This window comes from Meriones unguiculatus, chromosome 8 (genome assembly GCF_030254825.1).
Source record: "Meriones unguiculatus strain TT.TT164.6M chromosome 8, Bangor_MerUng_6.1, whole genome shotgun sequence".
Classification (NCBI taxonomy): domain Eukaryota; kingdom Metazoa; phylum Chordata; class Mammalia; order Rodentia; family Muridae; genus Meriones; species Meriones unguiculatus.
Genome location: NC_083356.1, coordinates 21,038,615 through 21,059,442, shown reverse-complemented (window position 1 = coordinate 21,059,442; position 20,828 = coordinate 21,038,615). Strand labels below are relative to the sequence as shown.

Below are 20,828 nucleotides of genomic sequence, written 5' to 3'. Positions count from 1 at the left end.
AAAGAGGAAGGGGTGAGGATGAAAACGGTTAAATGTCATCACCTAGCTGAATGGCACTGTCAACACTGGAGCAAGCAGGGAGAAGGCCGCTTAAGACGCTGTGCTGTTCTCCACTTCCTGGAAAGTCGCACTGAAGGCCTTTTAAGGCTGTGGATGCAGACCCACAGTAGAGTGTTTGCCCAGCATGCACTGGGTCCCATGCCCAGCACCACAAAATAAACGCTTAGCACAAACTATAATATAAAGGAAAACTCATCACAATTTTACCTTATTGATGTTTAAAACTCTGGATTACATAAAACACAAACGCCAAGGCCAGTGTGGCAGCCTTGCAGGAACACACCCGGGTTTGAACACGCGTGTTCGGTGACCTGACAGAGCAGCAAAGGGAACCGGAGTACCTCACCTCTGTCGACTTCCACGCCTTCACCCTGAGCTGAGGAGAGCCCTTGGCCAGGGAGGTTCCAGCAGGCGGGGGGATGTCCTGGCTCTGCTCCAGCCTCAGCCTTCCCTTGGAGGCGTTTTCTGTCAACAACATGAAGCTCCGGTTTTATTTTGGCGATAAGTAAATAAATAAATATTAGTACTTTGCATTCACGTATAACTTTAATCACTTCTGAAGATTCTTTCTGCCTATTAGATACACATCACACACCAAGCACCACCTCTGAGGACGCACTCCGTTATGACATTAGCAAGCCCAGACAGGCTCACAAACTACAGCTTCAAGTCCGTGGACCTGCCCCATCTCAGCAATTCTATTACAGTTTTATTACTGGACGTATTTTAAAATGTAAAATGTTGTGGTAGCTACAGTGTAGCACATAGTGATGTATAACAAATTAGAACTTCAAAAGGTGAAAACTATTCAAAGGGAATTTTAGGACTGCAAGAATAATGACTAAAATTATTAGAATATTTAAGGAGTCTTAGTACTGCAAAGCAAATTTCGTGTGTTCTGTGTGGGAGGAACAGATCAGAAATGTATAGACTGTTTATGAGGCAAATAAACCTTTAATGTAAAACAAAAACTAAAGCATAAAAGAGAAAAATACATCAATGAAAATAAACTGGTATGTCTGATTATGTTTACTCTGTTTGGCATTTTTTTCGGTGTTAATACCCTTTGCCTTCCTGGACTAGTTACTGTGTGTTAGTGCCAGCTCTAAAGGTGAACCTCAGGGCCAGGGTGCACATCAGTCACCTAGCATTTATCCAGCATAGATGAGCAGTGAAAACACAAATGTCTAAAAGTATTAGGGCTGCCTCAATCGTGACATGCTAGTGTGGACAATAAGAGGTAGAAGATGACTATCTTCATATCGGTGTCTGCACTCTTGTAGGGGAGCATAAGTACCCCCCAAGGGCTAAGATTAGATTGACCCTTTAAAAGGAATCCGTCTCCAGCTCTGCGACACCTACAGATCTTCTTCCGAAAGCTCATCTACCTGAGAGGGCTCGGCCAGCTCTTTCCCTCTGCCAGTCATAATTTTCCCCACTTTATAAAACAAAGACATATCACCCATGCATTTTGTGAATGGGTCTTCTTCCCCAAAGATGAGTCACCCACAGTAGAAACAGGAGACGAGTAAGCCACCTCGAGGAGACTCCATTAGTCCTGACAGGGGAAGACCCAGGGTTTTCTCCCATACATAGTTTTTTGAAGGGAAAGCAGTGGCAATAAGGGATAATCACACTGGTCCATACCATGCACCTGATACCCAACTGTACTGTATCACAGCACAGAGCAGCAGAACAGGTGGCCAATTTCATTTAGCCTCCGTGCGCTTCTCATCCCCAACTATGGGCAAAGAATACATCACTCCTCAGGAAAAAGTCTCCTGAGGACAGAGTAGTGAAAACTTGGGTGTGTGTGGAGGGGCATCTTTATGTTATCACTGTAACAGTTCACAAGGTCCCAAGCCTGAGGTAGCCACCTTAGGAAAGGGTTTAGGAGTCCTATGGAAGCATGGTGGTGCATGCCTAAAATCCTAACACTGAGGAGGTAGAGGCAGGAGGATCCTGAGTTCAGGGCCAGTGTCTTCTACATATAGATTCTGAAGCCAGATTGGGCACCACAAGATGCCCATCCCTCAAAAAATGGCAGGCAAGATGGCTTAGCCAGCAAAGGAACCACAAGCTGTTTTTCTGGCTTCCACTCACACGCTAAGGCATGCTGAACACATATACACATGCACTTACACACCCAAAACAGGTAAGCAAAAATATAATAACTGTAAAGGATGTAGAGATTTAAAGGTAATAGGAGAAATATTTATACTTATTAGAATAAATACGTAAGGCATTTTATGGAGAAAAAGCCATACAATTCAATTTATTGTTTCGACAATGAGGGCTGCATTTGCCAAGTAGATGAATATGGTAGATATTTCCCCAAAAACTGCATATACCAAATCTGCAGTTATGAAGAACTGAAAGCATTTAAAGCACACAGTATAAAATCAGTTTCTGAAAAACACATTGCACTGACAGTCATAAGGCAGTCGGTATTTCCATTTTCCCTGCAATTTCTGAGTGTTAGGTTAGAGTACAAGTTTAATTAATGGTTGATAATTTTTAATAAAGGGTATTTTGTATTATTCCCAGAAGTTGAAAAAGTAAATTACTCCTAATGACTGTTTTTTAAAAAAAAATACTTCCCCAAACAATGCGTTCCCAGCTCTTTGATTTGAAAAACACAGAAGAAAGCCTTTATCAAGTTACAGCTGACAGGAGAGAGGAAATATTTCTATAATAAGTCAATGGATGATTGTGGGCACATTATTTGGAAGGAATTCACAGAACTGATTGACAGTGCTACAATAAAGTACCTTCTAGCCTGGGTATGATCTATGTGAACAGGTTTTTAAAGCATTTATATCTATAGAAAACATGAAATGAAGCAGATGTTGCACGGTGCTTACAGTGAGCAGTGAGCGGCCCTCGTGTGCGGGTGAGTGGTCCCGCTTAGCTCATAAAAGCGTGTTTCCGATGAGGCTGGACTCTCTATGTGCAATAAGCCCTTCTGAGAACGCACTGCGAGCTCAGTGGCTCTGACAGGTTGTGCACTGGAAGCCAGCCTCGCCTGGCACCGCAGCTGCATGTCGGCACGCCCAGCACTTGGGGCAGAGGCAGAAGAATGGCCTGGGTACCGGGGGGGGGAACACAATTTTTGCATGTATTTGATATTTTTAAAAAGACTTTCAAGCATGAAAATACTGTATTTAAAGGTAAGACTCAGTGTGTGGTGTGAAGTCAAATCTGACTTCAGTGAGAGAAAGGACACAAGCTTTCCATAGTTAAGGACCCTGTGTGTTCTTCAAGTGAACCACTGCAGGTCTCAATCCTAACAGGCACACCTTAAAATGTGAAAAGGGGGAGGGGAACGGCCAGTGGTTGAGAGCTTATACTGCTATTGCCAAAGGCCTGAATTTGGTTGCCAGCACCCTCATCAGGTGGTACACATCAGCCTGTAACTCAGCTCCAGGGGGATCGATCTGGGCTTCACTGGTACTCACTCATGTGCACAGACACACACAGATGCACACAATTAAAAATAAAAACTGTGACAACAAACATCATAGAATTTTCTTCTTTTTTTTCCCCAGTACCAGACATTGAACCAGGTATTGGGCATGTAGGCAAGAGCTCTTTGTGTTTTATTTTGGGACAGTCTATGTACTTCAGGTAGCCTTGAACTCATGATCCCCTCGCCTCAGCCTCCCAAGTAGCTGGGATTACAGGTAATGTGCCGCCATGACAGGCTTGTTTTTCTTTTCTTCTGGTATGTCTATATTTATAACATGCTGGAGTCTACAGTTATTCATTTTTGTAAAATTTCACATTACAACCTAAAACTTTGTGAAGACGTATGTAAGCCTGGAGTAAACATGAGAATGCCTTAGAAGCAACAGGTCTGCATGAGATAGGCTCTGCCTTTAGTAAGCCCGACCTGACAGGAAGGTAAGCCCCGAACACACACCGGCTTACAGGGAAAAACTCACAACAACATTGGGCTGAACTTCCCCAATAACCTCAGGAAGAGTCCCAAGCAGAGGTGAGATTTGAAGGGGCTTTGAGGCGTGGTGCAGACCCCAGTAAACAGGAGGACAGAAATCTTTTCTGGAGAAGGCGCAGGGATGGTAGGTGCTAGATCCTGAAGAAATAATGAGGACTTTTCATTTACGTCTGTAGCTTTTCATTTTGTTGTAACCTTACATGAAAATGAGTAATTAAAACAGACTTAGTTTTGACTTGGAGATTTTCTAATTAATCCTGGCAAACAGTGGGGACTTGGGGCTCACATCATCTATCTGCTTTCCTGAGCTTTAATCAGAAACTGTAACGATTGCTCCTTTGCAGTTTTCAGCAGCAAAATTAGCTCTGAAATGGCATGGGCCCAGGCTTTCGACAGCACAGGGGTAGATTAATAAGCATTTCTGAAAGTCCCTTCTGGGGAACCTGCAAGGGAAGTCAAACACATCACAAGATGCATTCTGGCCCAGAATCACCCTTCCCATTTCACTTCTGTTGCTATAACCTTGCTGGGGTCAGGGGGAGGTTATCTGCTTACAATTCCAGATCATGGTCAGTTATCTAGGGGAAGTCAAGGCAGGAAATCCAGCAGCTTGTCACATTCCAGCCCCAGTGGAGAGCAGAGATATGAAAGCTTCCGCTTGCTTGTTGCTTGTGCACATCGAGTTCCTCCATTCTGACACAGGTCAGAACACAGCCCAGGACAGGGCACCACCCGAATTAAGGGCCACCCTGCTCTAGAAGCTTCTTCACTGAGACTCTCTTCCTAGGCTATTCTAGGCTGTGTCAAGTTGACAGTTAAAACCAGGCAACACAATAGTTGAGATACTATGAAGCTATCTGTGGGCAGGAAGAAAAGCAAATGTGCTGCTAAGGCCTGTGAACATGCATGATCTTCCTTCTCGATATCACGCGGCACAAGACTGGAAGTGCGATGTGCTTCATGAGATTGGATGACTGCACGACATGTGCTTCTGAATTCCCACAAGTCAAGAAGGAGACACATGTGCGTGCACACACTTTCAGTTCCTTGGCGGGAATGAAGTCCCTCTGCCATCATCACAACCCAGCAATGAAGACTGTCAGAGCACGTGGAGGATGAGGCTATGGGAGGCCCCCGAGGAAAGCGTGAAGATACCACAGGAAGTGAAGCCAGGGAGTCACTGGGCGATCGGTGACTTAACGCTGCAGCTGCAGAGCTTTGCAGGGACTGGCTGGAGAGCTGGAGATCCCGCTGAGCCTGCAGAGCTCAGATAATACCGAAAAGCAGAACTGGTGGGCCCCGTGACAGCTCTTAGATGAGATGCCGAGCTGACGGACCACAGGACGCGCTCAGTGCAACTGTGACTCTAGAGTTGAGATGCTCTGTGAACTAACACAGCCAACTGTCCCACTTTTCCCCTAGCACTAACAAACGCTGTCACCGCGGATCAACAGGGTCCTCTCAGATGTCATTTAAGAAAGTGTGTATCAATCACTCTGAGCTACTCTCCAGGGCCAGGACGGCACAGCATACACTGTGGTCTAAGGGGGGTGGGACAGGGGGAGTGCTCAGGTGTAGCTCTGAAGACCATCCTGGGCAGCACAGTTGAGACCCAGTTTTGTTTTGTTTTAAGTTTTCATAAAAGAGAACATGTTCTATCTTAGAAAACACCCTGGTGCTGGGGAGATGGCTCAGTTTGTAAAGTGCTGTGTATACATGAGGGCTTGAGTTGGAATCTCCATGGTCCACACAGAAAGGCAGGTACAGCTGTGTGCACTTAGACATCCCAGAGTTAGGGAGGTAGAGATGGAGTCCCTGGACTTCACTGGCCACCCAGCCTAACTGAATCAGTACCAACTATGCTCAGTGAGAAACTACATCTCAAAAAGTAAGATACAGAGTAATTGAGAAAGCTACCCAAAATTGACCTATGGTCCCTATACATGCACATCTTCATGCATACACATGAACATAAGAAAGAAAGAGAGAAGGGAGGAGGGGGAGGGGAGGGGAGGAAGCGGGAGAGGAGGGGAGAGGGAGGGAGGGGATTGATTCAGTGGACTACTGAAGATTCAGAAAGATATAAAGGCAGCTTCATGGTGATGGGGTCTCTTTGTATTTTGTAGACTCACACATTTGGAATCTTGACTCCAGCTTCTCTCGCTGTGTGGCCTGGACCGGCTCTAAACTCAGAGCAAACCTTCTGCCTCGGCCTCTTGCAAGGATTACAGATGAGCCACCATGCTCTGCTCAATGCATCCTGTTGGAGCACCCACTTGAATGTCTTCAAGCAGCTGATCTCTGTTCTACTTTCTAAAACTTCCATTTTCACCATAATTGTAAATTCACAGAAAATGCTCAGGAACAACATGAAGCACTCGTGGTCGCCCCGAGTCAGCAGCCAGCAGTGCTTCTTGGCATTTGTTTTCTCTCTGTTCTCTTTACAGTCACCTGCCATTACTGTCTTTTATTTTTAATCTAGGAGGAAAGCTACTGTTGAACTCCCCAGAAAACACATGTCTATGTGGGGCTTCGGCAGGAGGAGCTCTTAGGAACAAGATCTGTGAGGAGTGGGGAGGCAGGACTGAACTCACAGTTACTTGCCATGAGGCAAGAGGGCTAGACCACAGCCAACCAGTGGGTGCTCGCACCCTCAGCACTTGCTGCTCTTTTTTTTTTTTTTTAAGATTTATTTATACAGTATTCTGCCTGCATGTATGCCAGAAGAGGGCACCAGATCTCATTATAGAGGGTTGGGAGCCACCATGTGGTTGCTGGGAATTGAACCGAGGACCTTTGGAAAAATAACCAGTGCTCTTAACCTCTGAACCATCTCTCTAGCCCTGCACGCACCCTCAGGCATGACCCTAGGCAAAGAGGTTCTCGGAGAAGGATGGGGGAAGGGACAACACCTCAGTCACCAACTTTCCAGCAGCTAGGGGGGGTGGAGCGCCGTGACCTCGGAGGAAAAGTTCTGGAGGCCTCACTCCACGCACATCTCATTTGCTCCATTTTCTGCTTTTGGCTACGTTTTCTCATCAGAGACGGGGTATACAAATATTATATCTTTTCCTTTAATGGTGAACTTTGGGGTTTGCTGGGGAAAGACAATTTTTAAGGATGAGAAGAATAAAGAAGAAACACAAACATTTAGGGAGATTTTTTTGTTGTTGTTGTTTAACTATATGAAGTGGGTGGGTGAAAGGAAGGAGGGGGCCCTGTTATCCTGGCAGATCTTTAGCGAGGGGGTTAAGACAATTTTATTTTGGCCTTTTGTCCATAAAAACATGTGATCTGAGTCACGGCTACCAAGAGGTCTCAAAAACAGTGGGAGAATTCTGACTGTTAAACCCTCAGCTCCAGGGACAAAGGGAAATAATCAGCACACAAAAGGGGGGTTCAATGTTGAGTGTCCTCAGTCAAGACAGCTGAGTGAAACTGCAATGGGGGATTCCCAGCACCCAAGCTAGGGGAGTAGCTGAGACGCTGGACACTTGCCAGACATGTGAGAAGCTCAATCCTCAGTAAGCATGTGGGTACACACACACACACACACACACACACGGGCACACACACACACACAGGCACTCACATGCACAGACACACAGGCATGCACATGCATACATACTACACATACAAAAGGTTTTCATGACGCAACCCCTAATACTTAATGAGATTCTTTAAAGACAAAACTAATTTTTAAAAGTAACAGAAACCTTATACAGAAGCAGACATGGCTAAAAGTAACTGTTAAAAGAAAGAAAGCAAATAGTGGATGGTCAAGAAAAGAAACAAGGCCCAGAATGCTTCTCTTCCCCAAAATCTGTCCAGGAGATGTGCTGCTGGTATCCTATCAGCATGTGCCCGTCTGGACCTAGACACTGAATGGACAGCTCTGCCCTTTTCAATGTCCACCCTGAGAGTAGAAAGAGTGGTGTGTGAGAATGCTGCCGCAACAGAGATGGTTTGCAACCAGTTTCACACTGAGTCGGGCAGATTATCTAAAGTGCAAGGCTATCCTCCCTGCCCCGTGAGCCCAGGACACAAATCCCAAGTGGGTAGGCTGGGCTCGTCCCTTTCCAAGAGAGCAGAAAACAAAGCAGAGTCCAGGTGCTCTATAGCCGGTCAGCTCTCCCTTCTTTCCTTCCTTCCGTCAAGTAAGAAACACCCCCAAACTCTAACGTGGTAGAGAAAACAAGCTGGTCTGAGGTGGGACGGGAAGAGTGACAAAGACCACAGCCCAAGTTCACTGTGCTGCAGCTGTCAGCTCACCTACTGCATGAGTCCACATTACCTGCACTTCAGGAAGGTGAATTTGCAAGGGAAGGGCTTAAAGAGTACATCCAAGATCGTACCAAATCCAGGTCACATGACTCCTGAACCAGCGCTCACAGCCACTAACATCACTGCCTTCCGCAGGCATGTCCAACCTGTAGCCCATGGGCCCTGAGCGTCCCAGAAGAGCTATGAGTGTGACCCAGTGCATTTGTGGACGACAATGGCTTGACACAATGTCAAAAGGCTGGCCATCCTTAATGACTGTAGGTAAATAGCCAGGCGAGTGAACAAATGCACTCATTCCAAAGCAGGGAACGAGAAGGATGGAGAAACAAGTGGATGAAGAGCCCAACTGAAGGGAATGAAGTGGAACGGCTCTGGCAGTCCTGAAATTGCCATCGATTACGTCCTCTCACAAAATGTCCTTTCAGAGCTGTTGTTGCTATCGTAATGCTGCGAGGCTGACATCTTAACCAGTGTTTCTTGGCCTTATACATTTCCTCCATTTCACAAGAAAATGTCTTCTGTGTCTTTTTTTTTTTCCTGCCCATCTCTACCCTGTTTACACTGATTAGTGGGAATTCTTTCTGTACTCTAGATGCTAATCCTTTTTCAGTTATATGTGTTAGGAAACTTCCCCATAGTCTTCAGATTTTTTTTCTAATTTCTATATGGTAGGTTTTGATCTCAAAATCTACTGCAGAAAAATCGACAAAAGCTGATCAGAGCAGATGGTTCTGGCACAAAACCAGACATACAGATCCATGGATCAGGACAGACTGCTCAGAAATGAACCCACACACTTATGGTCAGCTGAGCATCAAGAGCTCCAAGAAGGTAGAGTGGGGGGAGGACTGATGGGTGCTTCGGTAAGCGGGGTGGGGAAGGCCAGATACTCACATGCAGAACAATTAAATCAGATCCTGACTTTACTCCAAGGCAAAATCAACACCAATCAGACTTAAACACAAAAGCAGCAGCAGGAAACCGAGAGAGACACTTCTTCACACTGAACTGTTTCTGGGTCTCATAAGGCCAAAATCCAGGAATCAGCCTGGCAGAATTCTTGTCTAAAGACTGAGAATCACTTCCGAGGTCATTCAGGTTGTGGTGGAATTAGGAGCTTCTTTGAGGGGGGTCCTATCTCCTGGAAGGCTGGAAAGTCACCTAACTGCAGCTTCTAGAAGCTGTTACATCCCTCACCCATCATCTTCAGGTCAGCAGCACTGTATGTGCTTCGCCTACCTGGGACTTCTTTCTCCTCAGACACTGGCCGGAGAAGGCCTATGATTAGATTGGGTCCACCTAAAGAATCCTTCACCATAAGACATGGGAGTTACTGGCAAACAGCAGCAGGTTCTCCCATGTGGGGCAGAGATTAGGTCGAGCTAGGAGGTGGGGTAGAGGCTAGGCTAACAACAGAACACGGACTGCTACCACACAGGCCACCCTTTAACCACGTTATTGTTGTGTCTACAGTCTGCGCTGTTTGAGGCTGCAGGACACAGTTCAGAGGTGAGCACTTGTACAGCATGGATGAGGCCCAGAGTTCAGCCCTGGAACCACAAAAAAAAAGAAAGTAACAGGTTCGGTCTATCAGGACAGCTCAGTGGGCTACGGGACGTGCCTCCAAGCCGGAAGAGCTGAGTTCAATCCCAGGGACTCATGCACTGTAAGTAAGAAACTACTTTGTTATGTGTCTAAAAAATATATATATTTCCCCAAATCTTCTAAACATCTTCAAATTTTGTCTTTTTACCTTTAAGTCCTTAGTTTATGTAGATTTTTTGGTATGCGTGCATGGGACAGAGACCTAATCTCATTTTCTGAAGTGGTGGGACTGTTATTTATTGAGCAACTCATCCGTCCCCCGTATATCTGAGATGTCCTTTACTAGGACTGCACAGTTGTGAAGCTGTTTTCTCGGCACAGTGCTTTGTCCCATTTGTACACGTGCCCGCCTGCCTCAGTGGCATTACCATGTTTCTAGTCTTACTTAAGAAGGAAGCCCTTCACCTTACTCCTATTGGGGAATGTTCAGTCTCACCATGGGACTCAAGCTTGTCATTCCTCCATCTCCCAAGTATGAAATTACAGATGTGATGCAAACTCCCATGTACCACAGCTTGTTTGGACTACTCTTGGTGTGTGTGTATGTGTGTGTGTGTGTGTGTGTGTGTGTGTGCGAGCACACACTCATGTTTTATTCTTGACTTTTTGACTTTTCAAAATACATTTTATTATCAGCCCATCAAGTTCAGCTTTAAAAATCCTTCTAGAAATTTTGATTGTAATTGCACTGAATCGGTAGTTCTCCACTGGGAGGCAATTTTGGTCCATGGGGGACGTCTGGCCTTGTCTGCAGACGGTTTCCGACTCTCACAACAGTAAAGAATGTACCAATATCACCCGGGGGGGAAGGGCAAGGAGGATACCTACGAAGTACAGCCTTCACAAGAGAATGGACCTAATCAGAACAGCGGCGGTACCAAGACTGAAAAACCCCTACCAACTCAACATGGAAAAAACTGACATATCTGCATCATTCCAATAAACATGGCATATTTTCCCACTTATACAGGTCTTCCTTAACATATTTCAATTATGCATTATAACCCACAGCATACTGATATCATACATTCTAAAATTTGTCATGGACTCACTTTGTAGACCAGGCTGGCCTTGAACTCACAGAGATCCACCTGCCTCTGACTCCCCAAGTGCTGGGATTAAAGGCATGCACCACCATGCCCTGCCCTAAGTAATCTTGATTTTTAATTATAAATGGTATCTTTAAAAATATGATTATTGGACCATCAGATCAGGGCATTTGCCACCAAAACTGACAACCAGAATTTAATTTCTGAACCCTACACGGGGAAAGGAGAAAACTGATCGGTGAAGGTTATCCTTATCCTCTGTCTGACCTTGATATGCGCCCCATGGCACCTGCATGCCCATATGCACACACAGTAAGTAAACGGTTAAAAGTGTTTACTGGAGCTGGAGAGATGGCTCAGCAGCCAAGAGCACTAACTGCTCTACCAGAGGATGAGGTTCGGGTCCCAGCACTCGCATGGTGGCTCACAGCTGTCTGTAACAACAGTTCCAGGGAACCTGATGCCCTCTTCTGGCCTCTGTGGGAACTGGACGAATGTGGTACACAGACATGGGGGGCAAACAGCCAAACATGAAAAAAAAATGTTTATTGTTCATGACTAATAGGATATACTATGTGGTTTCTGTTTTTATTTTTTGTTTTTTATTTTATATTTTATATTTTAATGTTACATGTGTTTTATATTTTATAATTTATTTTATGTATTTTATATTTTAATGTTACAACTACCATCTTATTAAAGCTCTTATTTTTGTGCTTCTTCAGTAGACCTTTTCTAGTTTTCTATATGGAAATGGTTGCTTCTTCCACACATTTAGTTTTTTTGGCGTACGCATGTGTAAGTTTGTGTATGGGATCACCTATAGACGTCAAACTTTTGGCAATCTCCCTGCCTCAGTGCCCCAAGAGCCCCAAGAGCCGGGACACAGCTGCCACTTTTAACTAAATAGTTATGCGGTGTTTAACTGAAATCATTTCATTCTGCATACGTGTTTACCATTTATTCATCATTTTCTTTTTTCAACCTTGCTTCTGAAATGATTGGGGTTTTTTTGAACATATATTCTAATTTTCTAAAGTAGGTTGTTGTTGTTGTTTAATTTTTCTAAGCCCTTTTTAAAGTTTATCCACCCAGTCTCTGTGAGTTCTTTAAAGCTGATGTCTTGTGGTTCTGGCCTGTACTTACATGAATAAATGTTTAAATTCATGTCTGTGTGACGTTCTGTATCAGCCATCCTTAGGGACTGTCATGCCCCTCACTTACCTTCTTCTGCGTAGTGGTGGAGATGACGGCCTGCGAGCTCAAGGCCTGGCTTCACCTGGTGAAAACCCCAGAAACTCACTGGTGAACCCAGGTGGGTTCCCTCTGCAGAGAACTGCAGGGCTCGCGTCAGCCCTTGCTCAGGGCCTGCGTTCAGCATGTCTCACCTTCCTGAGAGGGTGTCCAAGACTCTTCTTCTCCATGCAGAGAAGTCATTTAACCAATGATACCCATAAGTGACTCAGTTTCTAATGCACCACTGGTACCAAATTCGGCTCACACATTCTGTTCTTACCTTATTATTAACATTTGGAAGAAAAGGGCCTTAGGGATCTCATAGTTCCATGGGAACAGGGAATTCTCAGCACATCCATCCTTTACAACCACTGGTGATCATGCAACAGAAGGGGCCCCTATAGTTATTGCCAGAATCAGACGTTTAAAATTTTTACCATAAATTAGCATATAATATATTGAGCTGGTACACCTGTGATTTCAGAACTTGGGAGGCTGATACAGGAGGACTGAGTTCAAGGCTAGCCTGGGCTACACAGTAAGACCCTACTCCTCTCCTCCACAAAGGGAAAAAAAAAAGCCACTCCTCTCAAGCTGTCCACAGCTCTTGTTGGTCACCACTCTGTGTGTATGTGTGCCTAGGATTATGCTCACCGAGTATTGACGACTTAGGACTGTGATTTGAAGTGACCAGATGTGAACAATGAGCCTGCATCACTTTAAAGGAACAAAGTAACTTTTCCAAAACAAACAAACAAATAAACAAACAAAAACAAAAAAAAAGAAAGGCAGACTGGAAGTCAGTATTTCTGTAAAAACTGTTGGTTTGGGAAGGCAGGCGATGTGAATTATAGGGTTTTCATGTTTACTTTTAAAATGTAAAAATCAACAGCAGGCCTTACCAGTTTAAGTGTTTCAGCGGCAACCAGGGTATGCCACGAGCCCTCCTCTGCCGTGTGTGAGCCGAGTGACCAAGCCTGACTCTGCGCAAGGCTGTCAGTACAGACAGTGCAGCCATGGTGCTGGCTGCGACTACGGGCAGGATGATGATCTACAGTAACTGATTCCGTAGCCGCCATGCGTCATTTGCGCAGGAATGCTTCCAAGACTGCCCAGAGGAATCCTCGCTAAACACAGACAAAACTGTGCTACAAAGACAACACCTCCCAGAGAACTCCCAGGTGCTGGCGTGGGTAAGCAATGCTCCTGGACAGAGGCACTCTGGTGCCCCTCTAGGAAGGGCTGTGTGACCCACAGACGCCTGCTGCCAGCAAGCAGCCATTGGCCTTCGGTGCAGCTCTTCCGTCAAAATCACAATCTTCCAAACAAAAACCACCGAAGCAATCGATGAGAATTAAAACTTAGGGGAAACATCCAAGAGCAGAAATAAAGTACAAGAAGTGGCGATGTGTGAAGAAGGCTGCTTCAGAGCGCTCTTTTCCCTTGCTAATTTACCTCGAAGCAGTCAGCGCAGCTGTTTCAGCCTAGCTTTCTAGTGATGCTCTCAATTTCACATCTCGCTGTAACTAAATAAGACAGCCTCGTCCTCAGACTCCCGGGGACGGAGATTTACCTGTGTGGTGCTGTGTGTACCTCCCTCCTCTAACTCAGATGCGGAAGTCATTTCAGTTTCTCCTTTTCTTTTCCACTCAGCCTGCTGCCTCTCTGCACATGCCGCTGTCTTCAAACGCGACTGGCCCCTCATTTCTCCCACCCAGAACAGGTCCTGTGCCCAAACTGAAGCAACTGTTTCTTGAAGTCTCCCTACAATTCACATCTCCTTCATTTCCACACAAAGCAGTCAGAATTATCTCCCCAAAACAGCTGTTTTCTGTAATGAGAAAGCGAAGTTCTGTGACTAAACTAAACATCCCTCCTGTTCAAGGCTTAAACCGCTTCCTAGGCACAAGTTCTAGCAAATTGAAATTTCCAAATACGATTTATTATGCCTTTTGTTAATTGCTCAGAAAACTTTCAAGTATCTGCCCACGCTTTTCTGCATATTCAAATTTAGTTTTTATTCCAGTTAGTATACAAGCAGTTCTTACACGCCTAATCCTCCTTCTGCTTGCACGCTTCCCCACTGCGGTAGAGATTATGTTACTGTCTCCTCTATTTACTCTCCTCTTGTTTCTCTTCTGACTTCTTTCTGAATAAGGATAGTTGACACACAGCTACCCAATCTCCCTTGTGACTAGGAGTGTCCGGGTGGCTGAGTGATAGGCAACATGTAAGCCAAAATGTTAGATGCAACCTAATAGGATGAGGCATCCGTGTCTTCAACAGACCTTTCTTCCCGCACATGTGATGCTGGCGCTCATGTGTCATGAGTTTGGTATAGCAATGAGACAGAAATTGCCCAAAGCTGCTGACACCACAGGAAGCCATATCAGTCCTCAAACACCTATTCTGCATGACTACAGAAAGAAGCCCCCACTAAGTTTAAGCCACTAGGATTTCCATGGCTCCCTCTATTGCTTGTGACTTATGACTCCCACTTGAGACAAACCTTTCCATTTGCTACTTCTCTTGTCCTTCTAAGGAGGACTCTGCCCAATTATGTTTTGTTTTGTTTTGAGACAAGTTTTCTCTGTGTAACAGCCCTGGCTATCCTGGACTCCCTTTGTAGACCAGGCCGGCCTCGAAATCACAGATTCACCTGCCTCTGCCTCCCAAGCGCTGGGATTAAAGGAGTGCATCACCATGCCTGGTCTCTTTTTCTTACTCTTATCCCAAAATGGCTGCTTTATTTCTTCCTTTACAGTACAGCTTGAGACCCAACATCTTCATGAAAATGGTGACTATGGAAATGGTACTACAGCTAAACTTACTTAACCCAGTTGCTACCTTCTAAACATAAACGCGTACCTCTATGTATCTAGTACAGACAGCGGGCAAAGGAAACAAAAATAATCTGACCGAGTTTCTATTAGCAGGGCTCCGGCAGCTTCTGCAGCTAAACATGCATGTCAAGCAGCACTTCCCACGGCCTCGCTCCTGGAGCCCACTGTTGTGAGGCTGACTGGAGAGAACGTCTCCCCCAAGTCACTTCCAGGACAGCAGAAACACTAGATTTGCTTACAGTGCCTAGTGTAGCGCCTGGCAGATGGTAGGCCATTCTCTGTATGCCATGCTGCTAAATGCATTGTAACAAAGCTCTAGAAGGTTTCTTTGTTTCAGTTTTTGGTTTGGGTTTGTTTGGTTTTCCTTTGAGGCAAGGTCCAGCTATGTGGCACAGGCAAGCCTCAAACTCAGTTCTCCTGACTACTGGACTGGGGTCTCAGCTGTGTGCCACCATGTCTTGAGTTCATGATGTTTTCTTTAAAGCATTCAGAGCTCTTCCTGGTGACTGAGGTGTGTCACAACATTGGGGACACATGGATTTAAATATAAAGTAACAAACTGGAATTTGTGTGCCTCATAAAAATGGCTCAGAGATGAGTTACATCTGCAGTGACTTAGGGACTCACTTTGTCAGCCTTCTGTCACCCAAGCTGTGGCTGCTACTTCACCGGCCACCTACTTCAGCACTGTAGCCAGGTCTCTGTTTAAATTCCCCTCCCCAAAGTGCTACCCTATCCCACATCTGTCCCCAAATAAAGCCATCCCTGTCACTCTGTCCCTGACTGCCTTCCCTTTTGACAAAGGACATGTCTTATGTTTTTCTGTGCATGTGGGCTCCTAGGCTGGCCTCTGTCACACACGCTCCACGGAGAAGGGAATTTCACTCCCTCACTGCTGTTGTTTCCATTTCTACTGGACATTCAGATTTCCAGTAATGATGCTCAAGAAGAAAGTGCATCAAGAAGTGGCAGAAAGGGACCAGGAGATGGTTTCACTGGCAAAGGGCCTGCCATGCAAGCATAAGGACCTATAGAATGCATATGACTTGCAAATGACCACCTCTCCTCCACAAACTAGACAGAGTGCCACAAGTCAACAGCCCTGAAGCTTATATCAGTACCTGGCTACTGTGCATGAGGAGCCCCAAAAGCCACGTAAAAAGCTGGGTACTGCGCACAACCTGTGATCCCAGCACTGTGGGCAGGGATAAGCATATCTCGGGGCTTCTGGCCAGCCACCCTACCTTGAACTGACAAGCTCCGGACTCAAAAAGACAAGGTGGAGCTCGGTTGAGGAAGACACTGGCCTCCACATTCACATGTACCCCAACATGCACACACCTCCATGAACATGTACATACACAATAATACACCACACACACACACACACACACACACGAGCAAGGAAGGTGACAGAAAACAGTAAAAGAGGTGAAGAAGCTCTGAAGCCTCACAGCTGGTACCCCAGTTCTCAGTATCAGCTGTGGGGACATATTCCAAATAAAATGGAAAAATGGTGCACTACTTCTTAAAGCATTTGGTGATGTTTACTGCTATAATTACAAAGAACCCCTTTAATGCCTTTCTTTGTCAGTGACCCTCAGGTACCAACTGAGTGAACATTTACGAACCCTTGACAAAATCAGGGAAGGGTGATTTTAGGACTGGCTTGTGTTAATGTTACTGCTGATACTTTTTTAAATTTCTGTGCTTCCCTGACAATTGGAATTCACTGCTCATGTTGAATCCCCGCAGCTCTTTCAGGGTCTTGCTTAAAAGATACCTTGTGGCCTCGGGTTGCTAACAGCAACACAGAATGAAGTAACAAAATCATTTTCAAACAGCTCCAGAAGATGGAATGTCTGCACACAGGCTGTCTGCAAGGTCAGGCCCTAAGAAGCTACCTCTTTCCACAGCAGCGGGAGGACAGGGGGTAAGAGAGAGCTCTCCAGGGTCTCAGGGCTCACATCCTGTTGAGGGCCCTACCCCTGGGACCTGATCATCTCTCAAGGGCCCCACCTTGGCACACTGCAAATTCCATTTCAGCATGGCTTTGGGAACAAACCTTCAGTCCATCGCCATAGACATAGCTGCCATGCCCAGGAGGCAGTCTTCTTGGACACCCACACTTTCAGCACTGAGTTTAGTTTAGGAGTAGCTAAGACTACATCAGGTTTCTTCCCTGCTTTCTTCTCCTGACTGCTTGTCTTCATGCAAAACTCATCAGTCGGTGCTGGAGAAGCTACAGCACAGTGGCATTCTTTGATGTTTCAGCAACAGTAATAGGAAAGGTCATTTTATTCCCTGATAATGTTATATCTCCCCTCACCCTTGTTTTTAAAGTTCAGTAATCCAGGAGTTAAAGTTTTAGGCAAAGGTAATGCCTTTCAAAGAATCATGCCAGAAAACTCATTTAAATTATGTTAGAATGGTCAAACACTTTTCACAAAACATGCCCATGTACCCAGGCCCCCACTCTCAGAAAGCAAACCTCCTTCATAGTATAGTTAGAGAAAATATTAAACTGAGTAGAGTTGCCAATAGGGTAGCCATGAGGCTACCAGTTTTAGCTGGAAACTATTTTTTTGTGAATTCAGAAGGAAGACACTGAAAACCTCCCTACACTGTCTGGTGACTATCCTCCTTCACCCTCGTTCCCTGCAGAATGGAGTCAGTGGCGGGAGAGACCTGCCGATGCACTTGGCAACTCAAAGCTGGTGCTCTCGGTTTCTGACTATGCTCAGTGGGCACCCATCGCGCCTTAGGCCACCGCTTACGGCACGCACTTTTACTGCGAAGACTTGGAATTGTCAGGAGCGAGTGCTTCTTCTCCGTGGTGAGGCTTTCAGAGATGAGGACAGTCGAGCACACTGGCTGGGCGTTCCCTGCGACAGCTAATCTTCTGGGAAACGTCATGGAGTAGGAGGTCCGCTGCCTCGTCCAAGTTGCCACTTCCCTCTCTTTATAAAGCAGCTGCTCGTCCATCAGCAGAGTTATGACTTGCTTAGACTTCTCCCGGATATAGCGACCTGAAAAACACCCAAGAATTTGTTTAAAAGTGGGAAAAAAAATGATTAAAGCTATAATTAATTTTATTCTAAAGAAAATTAAGGAAAAGTGAAAATGCAGCAAAGTGGAAAGACAAGTAGACTGCTGAACACATCCCTCTCTGTGCCCACTAGGAGATAGGAGAGCAGATCACCAACACATGATGAAACTCCATCTTATCTGGCATTACACTTTTCATTTTAAATGCATTATTGGATTTTTCTTTGGAAAGCCATCCATACGCTGCAATAAATCCACTAACATAGGCACACAAAAAAAGGTTTGAGCATGAGGTCAGAGAGAAGGCTCAGTGGGTAAAATGCTTGCTGTGATAGCAGGAAAACCTGAGTTCAGATCCCCAGAACCCACACAAAATCTAGGAGTGGCAGTGTATGCCTGCAACCTCAGTGCGGGGCACAGGAGGGTCCAGAGACTCATGGACCAGCCAGTCTAAACAAACTGGCAAGCTCTGGATTCAGCAAGACCCAGAGGAACTGAGGAAGGCGCCTGACATCAGCCTCTGCTTCCACGTGCATCTGCACAGACTGGCAGGAATGTGCACAAAGGTTACCTTCTCCAACCTCATCTCAGCCATTTCCTCCTTCCACATATCCTTCAGTAACTATCTCTAGCCCTGTTCTAAACACCCTTAGTTTCTGGTGGACACCTCACAGTCCCTAACTGAAAAGGCCCACTGTGTACTGGGCCCACTCGGTGTCAAGTGAGCCAGAAGTTGGAACTTTAGCCCTTGGGGAGGATGTCAGGCATGGTCTTTCCCTGGGGCACAGTACGGTTTTGAGATAAAAAAAATTGTGTTTTCCCACTCTCCGCTTCAGGAGCTTGTCTCCTCTCCTTTCTCCTACACCGGCACCTCATCCTGCAGCTCTGAGCCTCTTGCCAACACCACAGAACCTTGGGCAGCTATTGTGTCCTCCAGGAACTTTGCATGGCTGGGTCCCTGACTCATTTGGTCTCTCCTCAGATACCACCTCCTCAGAAGAGCCTTCCTCCTGCCACCCTCAGAAGAAGCCCCGCCTCATCAGTCTACTCCCTGTCCTGATTTGCTTCTTCCTGTGGCACCTGCCACCACCTATCACCTGTGTGTTCGCTCCTTGTTTGCCTTCCTCACTTAGAAGAATATAAACCCCGCGAGAGAAGTCCAATTGCAGACACTGATGGCACATAACATATATTCAATAAATATTTACTGAGTGAATGAATCAAGAAAGAAACATTATCAAAAAGTTTCAAATGTTCTCCTTGCTATGGTGTAAATGAAGCAGATTGCAGAGAGATGCTGGTAGCCAATTTACAACTTAGCTGCCTGAGAAAGCTGCTTGGCTTAAAATAGCCTCCTGCAATACCCCCAATTAGAAACTAGAAATTATGGGCTAGAATTGGAACATTCTACTTAGAGTCTGTGGGGATTGGTGGAATGTGAGAGCAGCTCACTGGCTCTAAGTGGCAAGCAGGCACAGCAAGCAGAAAGACAGTTGCACTGGTGCAACTTGGAGCATCAGACTCCCTCCCCCAAGGGAGCTTCAGGAGGGCCAGGACACTGCATTTTGCCCAAAATAAGAAAGAAATCACCTGGAAGTAGGCATCTCATCTAACTCTGCCTAACCTCCCAGCTACCATTCTGCTGCCCTCTGTACGAGCCAGGCCTCTCTAAAGCACCAGAATGAGAAGTAAGAAAAGCCAAGAAGAGCCCCTAAATCTGTTTCAAGGAGGACATAAACAAACAACAGCAATGCATCCATTCACTTCTAAGCAATATGATTTTGAAAAGACATGAAGGAGGACACAGAATAAAACTGTAACAGTACAGGAAGGACAACAGCTTCATGTCTGAAAGAAGAAAGGAATAGGACAGGGTTCAGAAACACAAATTTTCTGAGCTAAGATTCACTCCATGCTCTGCAATCCAAGGACTCCCTCTTCTTACCGTGAACTGAAGGAATCCATGTGAATGACTGATTGACACGGTTTGAAGTAGTCACATGTGTTGTTATGGCGAGGGGGGGCTACAATACACAACCCCCACTGGAAAAGCACAGCACAGGGCTGCAAGATGGCTCAGTGGGTAAGAGCACTGGCTGCTCTTCAGAGGACCCAGGTGCAGTTCCCAGTACCTCCATGGTGGCTCAAACCATGGTGAGCTGTAGTTCCAGGGGATTCAGCACTCTCTTATGGCCTCTGTGAGCAGCAGGCATGCACATGGCACACATACATACACGCAGGCAAAATACTCATAAAGTAAAGATGACAAATATTTTAAAAAGAAAAGCACAAAATGTGACAAAGTATTGATAAACATTATTTTTACAGATAAAAGTAATAAAGACATAGACTGAGGCCAAGCTCAATATGGCAGAAGGAAGATCAGGCAGAAGGTCAATTTGGCTCACCCTCTCAAACACAAGAGAGGGTAAGAGACTAGGAGACAAGAATCACTACAGCAGCTCTGCAGACCAGTGCCCAAACACATGTGCTTCCAAGGTCATTTAATCATCTCTCAAACAACGCAGGAAGTGTTCAAAGCACCGCAAGAACATGAGACAAGCGCACACACGTGCACACTCAGGCTCGGTGGGGTGAACCACTCAGGGAGCATCAACAGGGTGATTCCAGGCCAAAGAGCATTTTCTAAAGAAAGGATGGAAGGGTGTCATGCTAGAGATGATGTGGGGTGTAGTCACAGAGGTCTTAATGAGGCGGTCACACAGACCTGTGCCTCAGACTTGG

General features: G+C 45.7%; 1 protein-coding gene across 1 annotated transcript in view; it reads right to left on the bottom strand.

Annotated features, from left to right (window-relative positions):
- Enthd1 (ENTH domain containing 1) overlaps positions 1-20,828 on the bottom strand; it is a 107,425-nt gene that overhangs the window by 62,703 nt on the left and 23,894 nt on the right. Inside the window, exons 2-5 of the mRNA XM_021640342.2 lie at positions 17,854-18,064; positions 12,458-12,467; positions 10,191-10,218; positions 407-525 (exon numbers count right to left, since the gene is read on the bottom strand). Coding sequence (XP_021496017.1) covers positions 407-525; positions 10,191-10,218; positions 12,458-12,467; positions 17,854-18,064 — 368 coding nt within the window. The remainder of the gene's footprint in view (positions 1-406; positions 526-10,190; positions 10,219-12,457; positions 12,468-17,853; positions 18,065-20,828) is intronic.